Raw genomic sequence first — 19,855 nt, forward strand, 5'->3', positions numbered from 1 at the left:
TGAAGCAGCATACCAAGATGATAGATGAAACCTGCCTTAAAAAGAGCTTGGTCAGTAGTAGACATAAGAGTGAAACGTAGAACATGGAGAGCAGTATTTACCAAATCATATTCTGGAGAACTATGTTAATTAGTGTTATAAGAAAACAAAACAATTAGGTTCGGAAAACACTGAATCTAACAACCCTAGAAGGATTTCTTCATTGCAGGACTTTCTGTGCCTCCAATATGTTACTTGTGAATCATAGGAAGGGTAAAGTATGATGCATTTACCAAATTTACTTGACTACAGAATTCTATGTATGAGCATCTTTCAGGACTAAGCAGGCCAAGGCACACTTTTAGGAATGTTGGGGTGTAACTGATAAGAAAACAGTAAGAAATTCTGAAAAGAAAAGAATGACATTTGGCTTGAAGAAACCAGGTCAGATTTTGTAAAGGTGACATTTTGAGTTCAGAAATTAGAAATTCAGCATCAGAGATAACTGAATTTTGTAATGATGTGTGCAGGAAGTTTCAGACTCTTCAATCCTCAAAAATTGGAAGTCATTACCTGACTGAGAAGCAGGGCGAGGAGTCCTGGGCTGCAGCTCTGGATTGGGGCCTGGTGCCATCATGGAAGATGACACATTTCCACCCGGGGGTATCATAACAGTGGCAGGGTTGTTCATCCTTATTATTCCTAGAAAGAAAATCCCTAGAATAGAGTACTGGTATTGGCACAATTTTTGTTTTTTAGTGAACTATTTCAAGAATACGAAAATATAAGGAAAATTTCTTTTTTTTTTTTTTTTGACGAGGTCTCACACTGTTGCCCAGTCTGCCAAGTGACACAATCATAGCTCACTGCCACCTCGACTTCCCAGGCCCAAGTGATCCTTCTAAGTCAGCCTCCCAAGAAGCTGGGACCACAGGCATGTGCTACTGGGACCACAGACACACACTACTGTGCCCAGCTAATCATTCTATATTTTATAGAGATGGGGTTGCTATGTTGCCTAGGCTGGTCTTGAATTCCTGGGCTCAAGTGATCCTCCGTCCCAGCCCTCCCAAAGTGCTGGGATTACAGGCGTGATCTACCACACCTGGCCTGGAAATTTCTACACCCATCATCTGCCTTTTTTAAATCTAAAAAATTTGCTCTTATCTCCTTCAGATATATATGTAGATACAGCAGAAGCCCCCTACTCCTTTCATTCTACTTTCTCCCTCCTATTGCCATTGGGGTTAACAGTTCCATGCATAGTTATTAACCTTTTCTGTATCTGTAGGTAAACTGCACTTTTTCTGTAGGTAAATAGCATTTTTTATATGCTTTTAATCTTTGTATAAATGGTACTTTATGCATTCTTCGTCAGCTTCCTTTTTCACTAAACGTTATTTTTTGAGATTATCTCTCTTGGCCAGGAGTCCCCAAACTTTTTACACAGGGGGCCAGTTCACTGTCCCTCAGACCATTGGAGGGCCGCCACATACTGTGCTCCTCTCACTGACCACCAATGAAAGAGGTGCCCCTTCCTGAAGTGTGGCGGGGGCCTGGATAAATGGCCTCAGGGGGCCGCATGCGGCCCGCGGGCCGTAGTTTGGGGACGCCTGCTCTTGGCTGTTATAAGAGCTCCACTGTATAGAACCATATATCCACCTTTCTGCTGATGAATACTAAGGTTTTATTTTTCCTTTATTTTTATAATTTTGCAATGTTGTGTATTTGTCATGAATTCTTGTGGATATGTGAAAGTATCTTTAGACTATATCTTAGAATTGCTAGGTTTTAAAGTCTAAGCATCTTTAATTTTACTAGATATTGGTAAACTGCTCTAAAAAGTGGTTATACCAATTTATACTCAAACTAGCAGTTTGAGAACTCCTCTTTCTCCACATCTGAAAATTTCTGATACTGTTAGACTTTTCAGAATAATCATCTACGCTCATAAATGAGAATAGGCCAGGCATGGTAGCTCATGCCTGTAATCCCAAAACTTTTGGAGGCCAAAGTAGGAGGACTGCTTGAGGCCAGGAGTTTGAGACCAGCCTGGGCAACATAGCAAGACCCCATCTCTACAAAAAATAAAAAATCAGCCAGTGTGGTGGCGAGCGCCTGGATTACTAGCTATTTAGGAAGCTGAGGCAAGAGGATTGCTTGAGCCCAGGAGGTTGAGGCTGCAGTGAGCTATGATCATGCCACTCCTCTCCAGCCTGGGCAACAGGGCAAGAGCTTGTCTTCAAGAAAAAAAGTGACAATTGCCTATACTTACTCTCTCTTCCTTTCTTTGGCTACAGAATTCTCATGAAGCCTCTTGCAGGACTAAGTAGGCCAAAGCACACTTTTAGGAATGCTGGGGTATGAATAATAGAACAATGAAAAATTCTAAAAAGAAAATAACATTTAGCTTGAAGGGCAGATTTTGTCTCATCTTTGATTTTTGGCATCAAGATGAAAATAACCTCAGAATAAGTTGGAAAGCATCTTTTTTCTTTTTCTATGCTCTGGAAGAGTGTGCATCTGTTCTTTAAATGTCTCATTAAAACTTTCTTGTAAAACCATCTGGACTTATAGATTATACTAATTGATTTACTGGGAAACATTTTTAATTTTTTTTTTTTTTTTTTTTTTTTGAGACGGAGTTTCGCTCTTGTTACCCAGGCTGGAGTGCAATGGCGCCATCTCGGCTCACCGCAACCTCCGCCTCCTGGGTTCAGGCAATTCTCCTGCCTCAGCCTCCTGAGTAGCTGGGATTACAGGCACGTGCCACCATGCTCAGCTAATTTTTTGTATCTTTAGTAGAGATGGGGTTTCACCAGGTTGACCAGGATGGTCTCGATCTCTTGACCTCGTGATCCACCCGCCTTTTTTTTGAGACAGAGTTTCACTCTTGTTACCCAGGCTGGAGTGCAATGGTGCGATCTCGGCTCACCGCAACCTCCGCCTCCTGGGCTCGGGCAATTCTCCTGCCTCAGCCTCCTGTATTTCAATTTCTTAATGGTTATAGACTTTTCAAGTTTTCATTATCTTAAGTCAATTTTTATTAAATTTTAATTTTGCCAACACTTAAAAATTTATTAGCATCAAGTTAATCATGAAACTCCTCTCTCTACTAAAAATACAAAAATTTGCTGGGCATGGTTTCGGGCACCTGTAATCCCAGCTACTCAGGAGGTGGAGGCAGGAGAACTGCTTGAACCTGGGAGGCAGGGGTTGCAGTGAGCCACTCCAGCCTGGGTGATAGAACAAGACTCCTTCTCAAAAAAAAAAAGAAAAAAGAAAAAAGGCCAGGCATGGTGGCTCATGCCTGTAATCCCAGCATTTTGGGAGGCTGAGGTGGGCAGATCGCCTGGGGTCAGGAGTTCGAGACCAGATTGATCAACAATGGAGAAACCCTGTGTCTACTAAAAATACAAAATTAGCCAGGTGTGGGGATGAATGCCTGTAATCCCAGCTACTTGGGAGGCTGAGGCAGAAGAATTGCATGAACCCAGGAGGCGGAGGTTGTGGTAAGCCAAGATCGCACCATTGTACTCCAGCCTGGGGAGCAAGAGCAAAACTCTGTCTCAAAAAAACAACAAAAAAATTTTTTTTTCTTTTTTTTTTTAATGCAGTACTGGGACAAAAAAAAATTTTTTTTTAAAAGAAACATCTTTTGGTTTTGCTGCTCTGTTGTTTCTTTGATTCATATTTTACTTATCTCTGCTCTTATCTTTATTATTTCCCTCCTAACTTATTTCCCTTCTGTTCTTTTTCTCAATTTTTAAGTCAGGCACTTAGTTTGTTAATTTTCAGTTGGTATTCCTTCTTCATTAATATAAATTTCTGAAAGCTTGAAATTTCTTCCAAGTGTTGTATTGGCTACATCTCACAAATTTTAGTATATATCATTCTCATAACTCCATTCTAAATATTGTCTAATTTCCATCAGGATTGCTTTTTTAAAATCACTGAGTATTTATAATGCCTTTTTTTTTTTTTTTTTTTGAGACGGAGTTTCACTCTTGTTACCCAGGCTGGAGTGCAATGGCGCGATCTTGGCTCACCGCAACCTCCACTTCCTGGGTTTAGGCAATTCTCCTGCCTCAGCCTCCTGAATAGCTGAGATTACAGGCACGAGCCACCATGCCCAGCTAATTTTTTGTATTTTTAGTAGAGATGGGGTTTCACCAGGTTGACCAGGATGGTCTTGATCTCTTGACCTCGTGATCCACCCGCCTCGGCCTCCCAAAGTGCTAGGATTACAGGCTTGAGCCACAGCGCCTGGCTATAATGCATTTTTACATTTCCAAAACTATGGGATATTTTGGTTAGGCTATTTTTTTTTTTTTTTTTGCCACTGACTTGACCTAAAACCACTGAGGTCAGAGAACAGGATCTGTGTGATATTAATATTTGGTATTTACTAAAACTGGCTCTTGGAATAATCCCTGGTCAATTTGCATAAATTTTCCATTTATGCTCAGAAATGTTAAGAATTCTTGAATTATGACTTATAAATATGTCAGTTATATAAAAACTATTTTTGTTTATTCAAGCTTCCCTTTATCCTTACTAATTTTTTACACTTAGCTCATCAATTACTCAGAGTTCTGTTAAATCTCCCCTAAGGTTTGCTATCTACAAGCAATGCTTAAAATGTCTTGAGATTAGGTTGTTAAGTACCTAAGAGTTTACCAACTTCCTGGTGAATTTCTCCTTTTACATCATATCAGTGGCCCTGTTTACTTTCAGTGGTGTTTTTTATTTTAATGTCTGTTTTATCTGATAAAAATATGATAATACCTCTTTTTCTTGGTGAAAAGTCACGTTGTTAATCTTTTATCTTTCTAACTTTGAACTTTCTGAGTCCTTACATTTTATGTGTTTCCTGTAACTGTACATAGGTAAACCTCAGAATACTATTCTGATTAATCATTGCCTTCTTATCAGTGTTCATAATCCATTCACCTTTATTGTTAACTACAAGTATATTTTGATTTATTCTGTCATTTTATGATTTCTATTTACTCTCCTTTTTTTGCTGTTTTCCTATTTTTCCTGAATTTTACTGGATTAACTTTTTTCATCAGGGTCTTCCTCTTTAATCTTCCACTACTAGTTTAGAAGTTATATATTCTATTCAGGTTATTTTACTGGTGTCTTTAAAATGTCAACAGACATACTTGACTGACTTAAAAGTTTAAAGACAATATATGATCATTATTATTAATAAATAAGTCAATGCTTATTTAGATTTACCCCATGCTTATCAATTATTTAGCTCACCATTCCTTCTTAGATCTTACTTCTTCCATCTTAGGTTCAATTTTCTTCTTCCTGAAGTACATCCTTGAGCAGTTCAATTAGCAAAGATCTGTTAATGGTAAATTCTCTTATTCTCTTTGAAAAGCTCTTTATTTCATACTACTCTTGATAGTATAGCTATGTTTAAAATTCTAGGCCATCAATTATTTTCTTAGCACTTTGAAAAAAATTATTCCAATGCTTCCTGTTCCAATGCTGCTGTTGGGAAATCAAGAAAAGCTGATAGTCTTTCCTTTGTAAACAATAGGTCTTTTCTTTTGGGTTGCTTTTAACATTCTGTTTTTCAATGTTCTGTAGTTTTACGATATTGTGTCTAGATGTAGATTTATTTTTATTTTGTAGTGCTCAGGATTACTGGGCTTCTGAATCTGAGGACTTATGTCTTTTATCTGTTCTGAAAAATTTTAGCCATTCTCTCTTTGACTGTCATCCCTCAATTTCTTTATCTTCTTCGGAAACTCTTTTCAAACATGTTAAGCCATCTCATTTTATCCTTCGTGTCTCTTGACTTCTTTCATATTTCCATCTCTTCATTTTTCTCTGCTGCATTCTGAGTGATTTCTTCAAATTCACTTTTCAATCCAGCTATTTCTAATTTGCTGAGTAAGTTATTCACTTCGATGATTTTTAAATTTCTATAAGTTCTGTTCCCCCAGCTCTCCTATGTTTTAATAGTGTCTTGTTTTCTTATGATTCTCCTGTTAATACTCTGATATTTCTACTACCTAAAATTCTGGAGGGAGGGAGTCTAATCCTAAATTGTATAAATTTGGAATCTAAGCTTATTTATATCAGGCTTTAAGTAGAAGTCTGCAATGATCTGGATTGAGAATATGCCCCTCCACAGCTGCAACAGTTATCACCAGTCTAGACCCACCTAACGTTAATAACTTAGCCTTGCTGTTCATGGGTATTCACCAACATATTAAATGTCCAAAACGCAAGAGGGTAGAGAAGACAATTCTACAACACCCATTCTCCCACCTCACATCTAGAGCCCCAGCGAACACAGACAAATTTCCCATTAGTTTCCCTATGCCAGAGGATGACATTTTCCTAATCTTTCACTGAAAATTCTGGCTTCAGGAGGAATTCTGAATTCTAACTTGCTTCTTCATGTGGACCCAAAGCTTCATCTTTTATCCCTTCCCGGCCATTAAAGCCCAAATGCCTTGGACCCCACTGGATCTCATTTGTTTACTGCCATTTAAATATTCACCTTTGACAGGTTTTTTTCCCTCCCTAGGGAGTTCCTCTACTTTCTTTCCCTACCCCTCTGGCTTTCTTCCAAGCCCAGCTACATATTAAATGTTATAGGCCAGGAGTGGTGGCTCATACCTGTAATCCCAGCACTTTGAGAGGCCAAGGCAGGTGGATCACTTGAGGTCAGGAGTTCGAGACCAGCCTGGCCAACATGGTGAAACCCTGTCTGTACTAAAAATACAAAAATTAGCCAGGCATGGTGGCACACACCTATAATCCCAGCTACTTGGGAGGCTGAGGCAGAGAACTGCTTGAACCCTGGAGGCGGAGGTTGCAGTGAGCCGAGATGGCGCCACTTGCACTCCAGCCTGGGCGACAGAGTGAGACTCCATCCAAAAAAAAAAAAAAAAAGTTATATTTTAAGGTGTTTTGTAGTTGGAGAGGACAGTTAGCCTAATGTTTATCTGTTGAAACTGGATTTGTTTCTGAGGAATCCCACCTGATATTTTAAAGATGGTAGTTAGACAGCTAAGAAAGGTCTTACGAGGGCCAAGCAGGGTGGCTCACACCTGTAATCCCAGCACTTTGTGAGGCCCAGGCAGGTGGATCACCTGAGGCCAGGAGTTTAAGATCAGCCTGGCCAACATGGTGAAACCCCATCTCTACTAAAAATAACAAAAATTAGCTGATTAGCCGAGTGTGGTGGTGCCCATCTGTAATCCCAGCTACTTGGGAGGCTGAGATGAGAGGACTGCTTGAACCCAGGAGGTGGAGACTGCAGTGAGCCGAGATCATGCCACTGCACTCCAGCCTGGGTGACAGAGTGAGACTCCCTCTCAAACAAAACAAAACAAAACAAAATAAAAAACGCTCTCATGAGATTAAGAAACAGGCTTTCTTGGTCCATAATGAGCTTCCTAGTCCCAGAAGTTTTCAAATATATGCTGAGACTACATGTTCAATAGTGACACTATAACACGAATTCCAGTACTAGGTGGGAATCTGGACAAGATCCAAAGTTCTCACCTAGGGGAAATTTGGTCCCCTAGGAGACATTTGGTAATGTCTGGAGACATTTCTAGGTGGCACAACTGCAGGGAAGGAATAGTGGTACTACTGGCATCTGGTGCGTAGAAGCCAGGGATGCTACTAAACATCCCACAATGCACAGGACAGCCCCCCACAGCAAAAAGTTATTGGCCCCAAACATCAATAATGTTGAAATTGAGAAACTTGTATTAAATTACTATGGTATCCCCAGAAATCATGGAATTCTACAAGGCTATGAAAAAAATAGGCTATGGATTTAGTTTTATTTGCGAAAGACTCGTGCTTATTAGCTAACTTTCTATTGCCAATGGTAAGAGAAGAAAGTAGTACTAAGAATAATTGAAAAACCGGCCGGACGTGGTGGCTCACGCCTGTAATCCTAGCACTTTGGGAGGCCGAGGTGGGTGAATCACCTGAGGTCAAGAGTTCAAGACCAGCCTGGCCATCATGGTGAAACCCCATCTTAAAAAAAAGAAAAAACAAGTGTTCTAGAGACACAATTCTAAAGTTATGCATTGTTTTAGAGGGGATTGAGGTCTCTTTCCCTAGGAAAATTTAGCTGCTTAGTTTAACCTAATATTAAATTTTGTTTGCATCCTTCAAGTCTCAACAGACAACAGAGAAAAGCAATCCTAAAATATGCTTGGAGGTAAAGAAAGATATCTTGGGGGTTAAAATGTTACTGTTACTATAGGTCATTACTAATTGATTATTCCTGAAACTTTATACATTATCACAATCCAAGTCCTTCATTAAATACCAATCTAACCTGATTTCAACCTGAAGCTTTTCAGTTTCCTAGGCTGATAATCAACTATAGCAGTGTAATTGGCCAGGTACTGTGGCTCAGTTCACACCTGTAACCCCAGCACTTTGGGAGGCTGAGGTGGGCAGATCACTTGAGCCCAGGAATTCAACCAGCCTGAGCAACATGGCAAAACCCTGTCGCTACAAAAATAAAAATAAAAAATAAGCCGGGTGTGGCAGCACGCGCCTATAGTCTCAGCTACTGGAAGGCTGAGACAGGAGGGTCACTTGACCCTGTCTCCAAAAAAAAAAAAAAAAAAAAAAAAAGCACACACTATAATTTACATGCACTTATTAGAGATACTTAGTAAACATGCTTGCTATTTGCCACATACTAACCTAAGAGAGCTTGCAATTAGGATACTAACAATTAATGGACTCCAATTTAATGGAGTCTTAACATTTTAAGCCTAGAAGGGATCTCTAGCATTGTTTCCAGAACATAATTAAAGATGTTTATAGGCAACCAGGGTCAGTAAATATTAAGTCCTTTTGCCAAGAGTTGAGACTAGAACCCAGATTTCCTGATGCTCATCCCAGCTTTATTCACTCTTTCATTAACTATAGGTAACTTGGCTAGGCTTTTCCCACTCTGCTTCTGGCCCATGTCCTTCCAGTAGCGGCAACAGTGTCAATCTATAATTTCTAATAAAGCTACCTTAATACCAAGTGCTCAGAGTTCTGTGGGGAAATACATTATGTACACAATACAGGCTGGGTATTTTACATCTATTATATGGTATTCCACAACAGCCCAAAGGCACAGGTCCTGACATTTATACATTCCTAAGTCCTAACAAGAACTTAGGAAATGTTTGCTGCACTGTTCAGGGCTCTTCTACCTTCAAGCATGAGCTCAAAAGACGGTAGGTATTATTATTTCATTTTATACATGAAGAAAGTATCACTTGGGGAAGTACAGTAGCTTGAGGTAACCAGTAAATGGTAGCAACCAGAATAAAAACCTAGTTCCAATTTTGTGATCAACTCATTAGTTACAGTTCAGAATAGCATCTAGTTTTTTTTTTTTTTTTTTTTTTTTTGAGACAGAGTCTTGCTCTGTTGCCCAGGCTGAAGTACAGTGGCATGATCTCAGCTCACCACACTTCTGCCTCCCAGGTTGAAGAAATTCTGCTGCCTCAGCCTCCTGAGTAGCTGGGATTTCAGGCACCTGCCACCACGCCAGGCTAATTTATGTATTTTTAGTAGATATGGGATTTCACCATCTTGGCCAGGCTGGTCTTGAACTCCTGACCTCAGGTGATCCACCCACCTCAACCTCCCAAAGTGCTTGGACTATAGGCGTGAGCCACCACACCTGGCCAAGAACAGCATCTTATAAATTGAGCTCCTCTATACTGCTGCATTTCTCTAAGAGCTACTCTGGTAGGGTGGGAGGGGAATGACTGGGTAAGCAGGTTCTTACTTGTTTCAACCACAGCAGTTGTGCTTTTCTATTTTATTTGAATAAAAGGTCCTGCAGCTAAAAAAATTTGAAAGCCACTAGTCCAGTGAAAAAAGCACTGAACTGGTAGTTAAAAGATCTGTGATATTAGTTTATTGCTCCTTGACTCTGGGCAAATCACTTCCTTCATGTGAGTTCCACAGCTTCCTCAGCTTTCAATGACAGCCAGCTCAATTCTAATATTCTGAGATTCACAGAATATTGAGTTCAATCTCTGAAGAAATTTCAGGATTACTAGAAAAAAAGCAATTTACAACTCTCTCAAATTCGAAATACACAAAAACACCTATTCTCCCATACACATATTCAGATTCCACATAAGAACTCAATTCACAGATATTCTCAGCCCCAGTGAAAGTGGGAGTTGGAAAGCTACATTCTCCATTGTACTATTAATATTAACATACTGAGGATAGAAAATGTCTCATTCATTTCTATTTCCAACAGTTAGCACAGGTCCTGTCACACAACAGAAGGCAATAAATGTCTGCTGCATGGCTCAGTGTTCATCAGCCTTTAAGAATGAGACCAAAAGACTGTAAAGATGCTTCATGCTATGACCCCTAGACTCTGGGAATGACTCATGTCTAGCTTTCCTGATTCAGCAAATAGTGATTAAGTATGCCATGAACCCCCACCTATCTTGCAGGGCTCAAATGATCAAATAAAGCCAAAAAAGGAAACTAGTAAAATGTCATACAATTGAGTGGGAGGTCTTACCTGGACCACCTGCCATAGGAAATCCTGTCTCCATCCTAACTGAATTTCCAGCTCCCATGGGTCCATTCATTCTCACTTCTTGGCTTCGGTTCTGAGCCAAAGCCAGGTTGATAGCACCTTCCCCTGAAAATGACAGTCAAGTTATAAAAAGGAAATCATTAGAATAAGATGCAAATTTTGTTTATAGAAAGCTATAAAATTGCTTTAGTTTTCTGTATTTTTGAAGACTTATGGTTAGTTTTCTACCACAAAAAGGGTAAGTTCCTTCTAGATGGGTCTTTCTTCAACCCATCTGAGTAGGTTGCTTGAAGCACAAGGAGATATAACCAATTCTTACTTGTAATAGGGAAGCAGCGCAATTATGAATGATACTTAGTATCAACAGAGATCCTGGAACTCTGAATATTCATTTTCAGCCATCTTAACAATTGTGTGTGGGGTGTGTGTGTAATGGAAGAAAATGTTCTCAAAAACTTGCAAAATCCTAGACTTCCTTTTGGTAATTTATGATCAGAAGGCAGATATTAAATATAAGTAGGTTTAATGAAGAAATAACATATACTGGTACAGGGACATTAACACTTGTGAACAAAATACCATTTCCTTTCAATAACTGCAATATAAACATATTTCCAGCAGGAAAAAAAATCATGCAATGAAGAGGAGATAGGGTGCTACAAATCTACTTTCTGAAACACATGATGACAGGACCAATATTTCTATAGGTTTTTTTTTTTTTTTTTTTTGAGATGGGGTCTCACTTAGTCACCCAGGCTGGAGTGCAGTGGCACAATCATATAGCTCACCACCGCATTAAATTCCTGGGCCCAAGGGATCCTCCTGCCTCAGCCTCCTGAGTAGCTGGGACCATAGGCACATACCAGCATGTCCAGCTATGTATACGATTTTAAATTTTATCTTCTTTGAGCTTCACAATACCCTCGTAGGTAATGTTACTAGAAGTGTTCCAATTAAGTAGACTCTAAACTTAGAGGCAACTTAAATCTTACTTGGTCCAATGACAAAAAAGGTGTCTGAAACAAGCTACAGAATGCTTCCTGTACTTAATCCATAATTTTGACTATTGTTATAATAAGAGAGCACCACCTTGTGGAGAGTTAAAATATAACTAGTCTGTGGCTGCTGAGCTGAAAGACTGCACTCACTTAAGTCCTTCTATATTGAAGGGTTCTGATTCACAGGGTCAGATGGTAAAGCAGAAAGTTAATGAGGCATGGCAGTCTCCTCTGTCCTGTCACTGATATAGGTCAGCTTTCTTTCTTTCTTTTTGAGACGAAGTCTTGATCTGTCACCAGGCTGGAGTGCAGTGGCGTGATCTTGGCTCACTGCAAACTGCCTCCCGGGTTCAAGTGATTCTCCTGCCTCTGCCTCCCAAGTAGCTGGGATTACAGGCACGTGGAACCATACCCAGCTAATTTTTGTATTTTTAGTAGAGACAGGGTTTCACCACATTTGCCAGGATGATCTTGAATTCCTGACCTCCTGATCCACCTGCCTTGGCCCCCCAAAGTGCTGGGATTACTACAGGTGTGAGCCACCACACTCAGCCTAGGTCAGCTTTCTATGTCTATTTTAAACAGGAAGGTTTGCTGGTCACAGGGAACAAACATCCTACCAAAAAGGAAGAAATCACTGGGAGCTACCAGATGCTCTAGCTTGCCTCTAGGAGTCAGGTGTAAAAGAGAAAGAGAACACAGGTCATGAGGGTTTCCACCAAAGGAAGGGAACTATTAATATACCAAACTTGTTAAGACATTCTAAGTAGAAAGAATACTGTTCTGGAAAAGGACATCAGTTTCATATCAATCCTCTGCTCAAAACAGGTCCATTGCTTCCCACTATTTTAGAAATAAAAGCCAAACTTCTTAACAGGCTCTACAAGGCCTCAAATTATCTACCTAGCCAAGTTGCTGTTCAATAGAAATACAGTACGAGCCACACATGCAATTTAAATTTTTCTAGAGGCCACAGTAAGAAACAGATGAAATTAATTATAATTTATTTCACTTAATACATCCAATGTGTTATTTCAATATGTAATTAATGTAAAAATTATTATTTTTTGAGACAGGGTCTCCCTCTGTTGCCCAGGCTGGAATGCAGTGGTGAGATCACAGCTCACTACAGCATGGACCTGCTGGGCTTAAGTGATCCTCTCACATCAGCCTGCCAAGTAGCTGGGACTACACAAGTATGCCATCATGCCTGGCTAATTCTTTTCCTTTTAAATTTTTTTTGTAGAGACAAGGTGTCACTATATTGTCCAGGCTGGTCTCAAACTCCGGGGCTCAAGCAATCCTCCTGGCCTCAGCCTTCCAAAGTGCTGGGATTACAGGTATAAGCCACTGAGCTTGGCCAATATAAAAATTATTGAGATATTTTACATTCTTTTGGGGGATACCAAGTTTTCAAAATTTAGTATGTATTTTATACTTACAGCACGTCAGTTTTAACTAGCCACATTTTCAGTGCCCAACAGCAACATACAGTCTGTAGCTACCAATATTGGACTGCGCATATTTAGCCCTATTAGGTCTATCTCTTTAACCTCTCATCTCATGCTATTTTTCTCCTTCAATAACAAGGATTCAGCTCCAGTGGGTTGTTTTTTTTTTTTTTAAGTTTCTTAGGCACACAAGGCTGCTTCTTACCTCAAGGCCTTTGCTCATGTGATTTCCTCTGCCTAGAACAGTTCTCTGCACTCTTCGCATAGCTAGCTTCTCAGTTTTCATGTAACCTTAAGTGTCACACGCCCAAAAAGGCCTCTCTGACCCATCTTGTCCAAGGTTAGGTAACTTTTATCATAACATCTTGCTATTTCTGCAGAGCACATTCCACGTAATCATTCACTCACTCACTTTCTTGCCTGCCTCCCCCATCACCATACAGGGGTAATCGCAAGTCTGTCCTAGTTCCTTTACATCTGTTCCAGCATAATTAATAGCATTCTCTTTCATTTTCAGAAGTGTCCTAATTTAGGCTGGGCATGGTGACTCACGTTTGTAATCCCAGCACTTTGGGAGACCAAGGTGGGAGGAATGCTTCAGACCAGAAGTTCAAGACCAGCAACATCGTGAGACCTCATCTCTATGAAAAATTAGTCAGGTGTGGTGGCACGCACCTGTGGTCCTAGCTACCAAGGAGGCTGAGATGGGAGGATCACTTGAGCCCAGGAGGCTGAGGCTACAGTGAGCTGTATTTGTACCACTGCACTCCAGCCCAAGGGACAGAGTGAGACCTTGTCTCAAAAAAAAAAGAAAGTTGGCTGTAAATCAGGGTAAGGATTCTCTAAAATAAAAAAGGAAAAAAAAAAAAAAAAGAAAAGGTATCCTAATTAGATGATAAATTATACGACCATATATACTATATCCTATATACATAAAATAGTGCCTGGTATACGGCAGGTGCTCATTAGCTATTAAATATATAATGGTCATCTCATTATAACCTTACAAAGAATTATAGACATTTTTCTACATGATAAATTAATTCCTGAAAAACCTGACATTAATCAGATCTTATACTGAGAACAACAGGGTTGGGGCAAATACAAAACCTATGAGACTTTGTAACCAGAGCTGTAACAAAAGCAATTAACTGGTAGAGGCAAAACACTGGAAAAAATGGAATGAAAATGTCTGGTTAAAGGTGCCGAGATAATGTAGATGCAGTGGAGCTCTGAGCCAGAGGGGGTGCCATTAAGGTGGGCACAGGAGGAAATGCAACCTGTCATGAGCTGAGAGCCACGCAAGGCCAAGGCTGGGGGATACACATCAAGAAGGCACACTATGTATATTCTCAGTCTTAACTTTAATAGAGCTGAAAAGACTACCACATATGCAACAGCTGAGCTAAAAGCTTTTTCTTGTTGATAATTATAATTCTACTTCTACTCTTCCAACACCTCTTACCTAAGGAAAAAAAAATCACATATTAATAAACAGAATTTCTACATTATACTGCTATCATTCTCCTATTTGCCAACTGCATATGTGCTAATTCATGCTAAAGAGAACACTACTGGCTCCCAAACTTACCAATTAGGGGTCCACAAACTACATCCTGTGGGCCAAATCCAGCCCACTGCATGTTTATTTAAATAAGGTGTTATTGGAACCCTGCCATGTTTACTTGTTTACATATTGCCTATAGCTGTTTTTGCCCTACAAGACAGAGCTGAGTACTTGTGAGTTAAAACCTTTCGGTCTGCAAAGCCAAAAATATTTATTCTTGGCTCTTTACAGAAAAAGCAGACTACCACTTTAGATCACCATGAATTTACAAAGAGGGCACAAAATGTCCTCAAAAAAGATGTTTCCCCAACTCCCTGGCCAAAACTCAAAAAAGGAAGGGTACAGGGAGTATTTGTCAATAAAGAATGGACTATTGGGAGAACAACCTGTCCCACAAGCCTTGCAGCAGACAGCAGACATGATAGTGGCAACATTCCTTGTTTTGTTTTGTTTTGTTTTGTTTTTTTGAGACGGAGTTTCGCTCTTGTTACCCAGGCTGGAGTGCAATGGCGCGATCTCGGCTCACTGCAACCTCCGCCTCCTGGGTTCAGGCAATTCTCCTGCCTCAGTCTCCTGAGTAGCTGGGATTACAGGCACGCGCTACCATGCCCAGCTAATTTTTTGTATTTTTGGTAGAGACGGGGTTTCACCATGTTGACCAGGATGGTCTCGATCTCTTGACCTTGTGATCCACCCGCCTCGGCCTCCCAAAGTGCTGGGATTACAGGCTTGAGCCACCGCGCCCGGCCTTTTTTTTTTTTTTTTTTTTTTTTTTTTGATAGGAAATCTCGCTCTTGTCACCCAGGCTGGAATGCAGTGGTGTGATCTCGGCTCACTGCAACCTCCACCTCCTGGGTTAAAGCAGTTCTTGTGCTTCAGTCTCCTTAGGAACCTTAGTAGCTGGGGCTACAGGTGTGCACCACCACCCTCAGCTAGTTTTTGTATTTTTAGTAGAGACGGGGTTTCACCACATTGGCCAGGCTGGTCTCAAACTCCTGACCTCAAGTGATCTGCTCACTTCAGCCTCCCAAAGTGTTGAGATTACAAGAGTGAGCCACCGCACCTGGCCAGCATTCCTTCTTATAACTTACAAAATCAACAGCCCAGCTCCACAAAAGCAATAGCTGCTGCCATCACTTCCACTCCTGCCTAAATTTCCAGTAGTGTGGGAACAAAGATCACCTGGGACATGCATGTAGCCTAAAAGTTAAAGAACTCTTTCTGCAATGTGATAATCATTGTCACATGTGAATTTCATAATTTCTTAAAATATGTTCTCTATTTGTTTCCTTGCTAGTACTCATGTTTTAATTTATGGCTATGATATTAAGGGAGAATCAGAGTTTTATCCTTTTAGGAACCTGAAGGAAGTAGGTCTGATTAAGAGAAAAAACTGGTATTTCCTTCTCCAGAGAAAAACACTATCAATTAAGGTTTCAAAGACTTTTTTTTTTTTTTTAAGATTTGAAAACACTTATTTTACTGTCTTCAACAACAACAAAAAACAGATAAGGGAAGTCCAGAGGACTTAGAATTGAAGCAGCTCTATACAAAAATGAAGATGGTACAATGATGTGACTTCAAAGAAAATGACTAAAAATTTTACAAACATCTTTATGTTTGTAATGTATTAATGCACAAAATATCAAAAATACAAAGTCTGGGTTTCTTCCCTGTAGGTTTATGATAAACTATCAATTTTCTATACAATGCATTTCCTTTTTTTTTTTTTTTTTAATAGAGATGGGGTCTTGCTATGTTGCCCAGACTGGTCTTGAACTCCTGAGCTCAAGCAATCCTCCCACCTTGGCTCCCAAAGTGCTGGGATTACAGGCACGAGCCACTGCACTTGGCCTTAATGCATTCACTTTTGTAAGCCTTCTTTGTTTAGAAGTATACACTATACAAGTATATACATGTTGGTATTTTACCACGAAAATTTCATTTTTCATCTCAAACTAGTGACTTGCCTTTTTACCCATACTTACACACAAGTAATACCTTTCTAGTGGTACATTTTAATCAATATGTATTTTTTAAATCTTGATTTTTAAATGAATACTTTTAGTGCTATGACATGATGGGCTTCATTTAACAGCTGAAGCATGATATGGTAACTGCATTGTACTGTTTAATTCACAACTGTAGGAAAGTGTTTGATTTTTAAAACATAACCAAAATGAGGCTCGACAGTAATAAACACAGAAACACTAGAAAACAGTGAATGAATAAATAATACAATTTTTCATCAGTGGCCATTCGTTGTTTTGCTTTTGGAAACCTGGAAGAAATTGTCTTCTTTGATTTTCAAATGTTCTGGTAAATCTAGTAGTTTCTTAGCTTCCTCAGTATCACCTTGAATTGCTGAAATAAGTGACTCTAAAGAATCAAAGTTCAGGCCGGATGTGGTGGCTCAAGCCTGTAATCCCAGCACTTTGGGAGGCCGAGGCGGGTGGATCACGAGGTCAAGAGATCGAGACCATCCTGGTCAACATGGTGAAACCCCGTCTCTACTAAAAATACAAAAAATTAGCTGGGCATGGTGGCACATGCCTGTAATCTTAGCTACTCAGGAGGCTGAGGCAGGAGAATTGCCTGAACTCCGGAGGTGGAAGTTGCGGTGAGCCGAGATCGCGCCATTGCACTCCAGCCTGGGTAACAAGAGCAAAACTCCGTTTCAAAAAAAAAAAAAAAGAATCAAAGTTCTTTTCTGGTCTGAGGTAGCCCACAATGGCCACATTGAGGATTTCCCCATAGAAGTCCTCTTTGAAGGTATGCATGATATGTGTTTCCATGGACTTCGTATTCTTGTAGTATGGGTTCCAGCCTATGCTTACCACCATCTTATGGACATCTCCACTTCCAGCACTGGCCCAACCATATTAAATGCTGGTGGATATATTAGCTGGAAGATTATCTACCACTTACTCAGGAAAATTAGCCGTGGGGATGCTCAGCTGCTTGGAGCCGCGGCCGAAGCCATGCACCACTTGACCGCGGCAGAAGGCAGATGCCTCATAATGCAGTCCGCTCGGGGCATGGACTGTGGTCCGGTCTGCGCGTCCAGCGGAGCCGCTGTTGACGCGGTGTCTGGATCCCCGACCAGCCGGGGGACAGGAGTGTGAGCTCTCCCTGCCACTTGGCACCAGGGGCTGAGCGATGCCAAAGACATACCGATCCCACAAACCCGCCCAGCAACTCCCAGCAAAGCCATCTCTCGAAAAGCTTTTAAATAGGTAACATAGACCATAAAACATCTGGGGTTTTAAAGAAACCAATGCGTTCCTTAAAGTATAAACAGTTCTCATATTGTGATTTTATCCAATAGTTGTTCGACTTCCACTCTTTCTACTAGTTCATCCTACAGATTGCTGTGAATTAATTTTACTTTTCTGGATCCTTTTAGATAATTCAACATTTTTCAAATTGAAGTGGTTATTGTTTAAGCCACTATTCTCTCATTTATCAAATGGTGAAATTTATCCCATTTCTCAATCTAAATATAACCCTTTTAAATAATCTGTTTGTTGGTTTTGCCCCTTTGGGGGCACAGTAACCTACAATTCTGGACTGCATAAAATGTGTCTCACTTCTATAAACAAAATGATGACCTTAGTTGCTGAGGTTTCATGGAGGATTTAGGTTCTAAGTAAGCACAGGGCCAGGAGGACCTAGCCTACAGTGAAAGGGAAAGCTGGAATTGCTGGTTGTCACCTGGTTATATCAACACAGGAGGGGAAGGAAGGTTCATTGAGCTTCCAAAGATCTCCCCCACACATGGTAGGTACTTACATCTCTCACAGGTTTGTCTTCCTTACTAAAGTCATAAACTCTTCTGAGTTTTTAACAGTAAGAACAATATTTATCATTGTATTCCAAATGCTAAAGCTTATAGTCTATGGGGGATAAAACAATAATCAAATAATTGCTCTAATGAAAGTGTGAGATAAATGATCTGAGGGAGAGAAACAAACTTTTGTGAGAGTACATAGCAAAGGACTGACTTGACAAAGGAGTTCAGAAAATACACCCTCAAAATTTAAGCTGATAGTTGAAGGCTGAGCAGGCATGGACTAGGGGAAGGGGGACTGGTAGGGGGGAGTATTTCATTTAGAGAAGACATCAATGCAAAGGACCTGTGGCAGAAGGAAGAGAAAGCTGAGAAGCTGGAATACAGAGGGGAAGGGAGGAGAGTTATACAAGATAAGGCTGGATGAGGAAGGTAGAGGAGAGACCACGTAAGGCCTGAGGTCATGATAAGAAGTTTGGTTTTCATTCTTTGAATAATACCAAGTGATAATAGGATATTAAGCTAGGAGTGTAGGGGGTGTGTGTGTGTGTGTGTGTGTGTGTGTGTGTGTGTGTGTGTAGGGGTCTATGTGTGCACACGCTCATCCAATTTTCATTTTGAAAGAGATCATTCTGGTGAAAATATTAAAAATGAATACTGTGGGCCAGCGCAATGGCTCACACCTGTAATCCCAGCAGTTTGGGAGGCCAAGGAGGGTGGATCACCTGAGATCAGGAGTTCAAAACCAGCCTGGTCAATATGGTGAAACCCCATCTCTACTAAAAATATAAAAATTAGCTAGGCATGGTGGTATGCACCTGTAATCCCAGCTACTCAGGAGGCTGAGGCAGGAGAATTGCTTGAACCTGGGAGGTGGAGGTTGCAGTGAGCTGAGATCATGCCACTGCACTCCAGCCTGGGTGACAGAGCGAGACTGAAATGAATGCTGCTACAAAAGGACTGCTGAAGGCTTCATAATCTGTTAGCTGAATAAACACTAAAGTTTATTTGGTGGAAGGAAGTAAATTAAATTGATGTTAAGCTGGGCACAGTGGCACATGTGTAGTCCCAGATACTTAGGAGGCTGAGGTGGGAGGATCATCTGAGCTCAAGAGTTTGAGTCCAGCCTGGGCAACATAGAAAGACTCTGTCTCTAAAAACAACAACAACAATAAAGAAAACCACACAACTAAAAAAAATAATAAGACAAATCAATTCCTGGTCAGGATGCCAATAAAATCAAAGTCTGAAAGACTGATGATGAAAATTAGCCAAAGGAATGGAGTCCAAGGCTGCAGATGCTAAAGACTATCAGGACTCAGCAATAACCTCAGTCCCTCCTCATTCTAAGGAGCTGCAAAGCAAAGTACAAGCTACATGGGTTGCTTGGCATTCTTGAAACACAAGAGCAGAGGAACAGACAAAGAGGCATAGAAAATCATGCTATATTCTACTGCTGTAACGATTTTGGTCTAGATGGGCAAATGGCAAAATAAA

The 19,855-nt window shown here is 40.4% G+C and overlaps 1 protein-coding gene and 1 pseudogene across 7 annotated transcripts in view; both read right to left on the reverse strand.

The window, feature by feature from the left end:
- Nucleotides 1-19,855, reverse strand: part of NCOA6 (nuclear receptor coactivator 6) — a 123,762-nt gene that overhangs the window by 48,733 nt on the left and 55,174 nt on the right. For all 7 annotated transcript variants that reach the window (XM_074406420.1, XM_039479321.2, XM_074406421.1 and 4 more), the window contains 2 exons: nt 10,535-10,657; nt 553-681 (listed from right to left, as the gene is read on the reverse strand). In XM_074406420.1, the coding sequence (XP_074262521.1) occupies nt 553-681; nt 10,535-10,657 (252 nt within the window). The remainder of the gene's footprint in view (nt 1-552; nt 682-10,534; nt 10,658-19,855) is intronic.
- Nucleotides 10,664-19,852, reverse strand: LOC101048013 (riboflavin kinase-like; annotated as a pseudogene).

This window comes from Saimiri boliviensis, chromosome 9 (assembly GCF_048565385.1).
Source record: "Saimiri boliviensis isolate mSaiBol1 chromosome 9, mSaiBol1.pri, whole genome shotgun sequence".
NCBI classification, from domain to species: Eukaryota; Metazoa; Chordata; class Mammalia; order Primates; family Cebidae; genus Saimiri; species Saimiri boliviensis.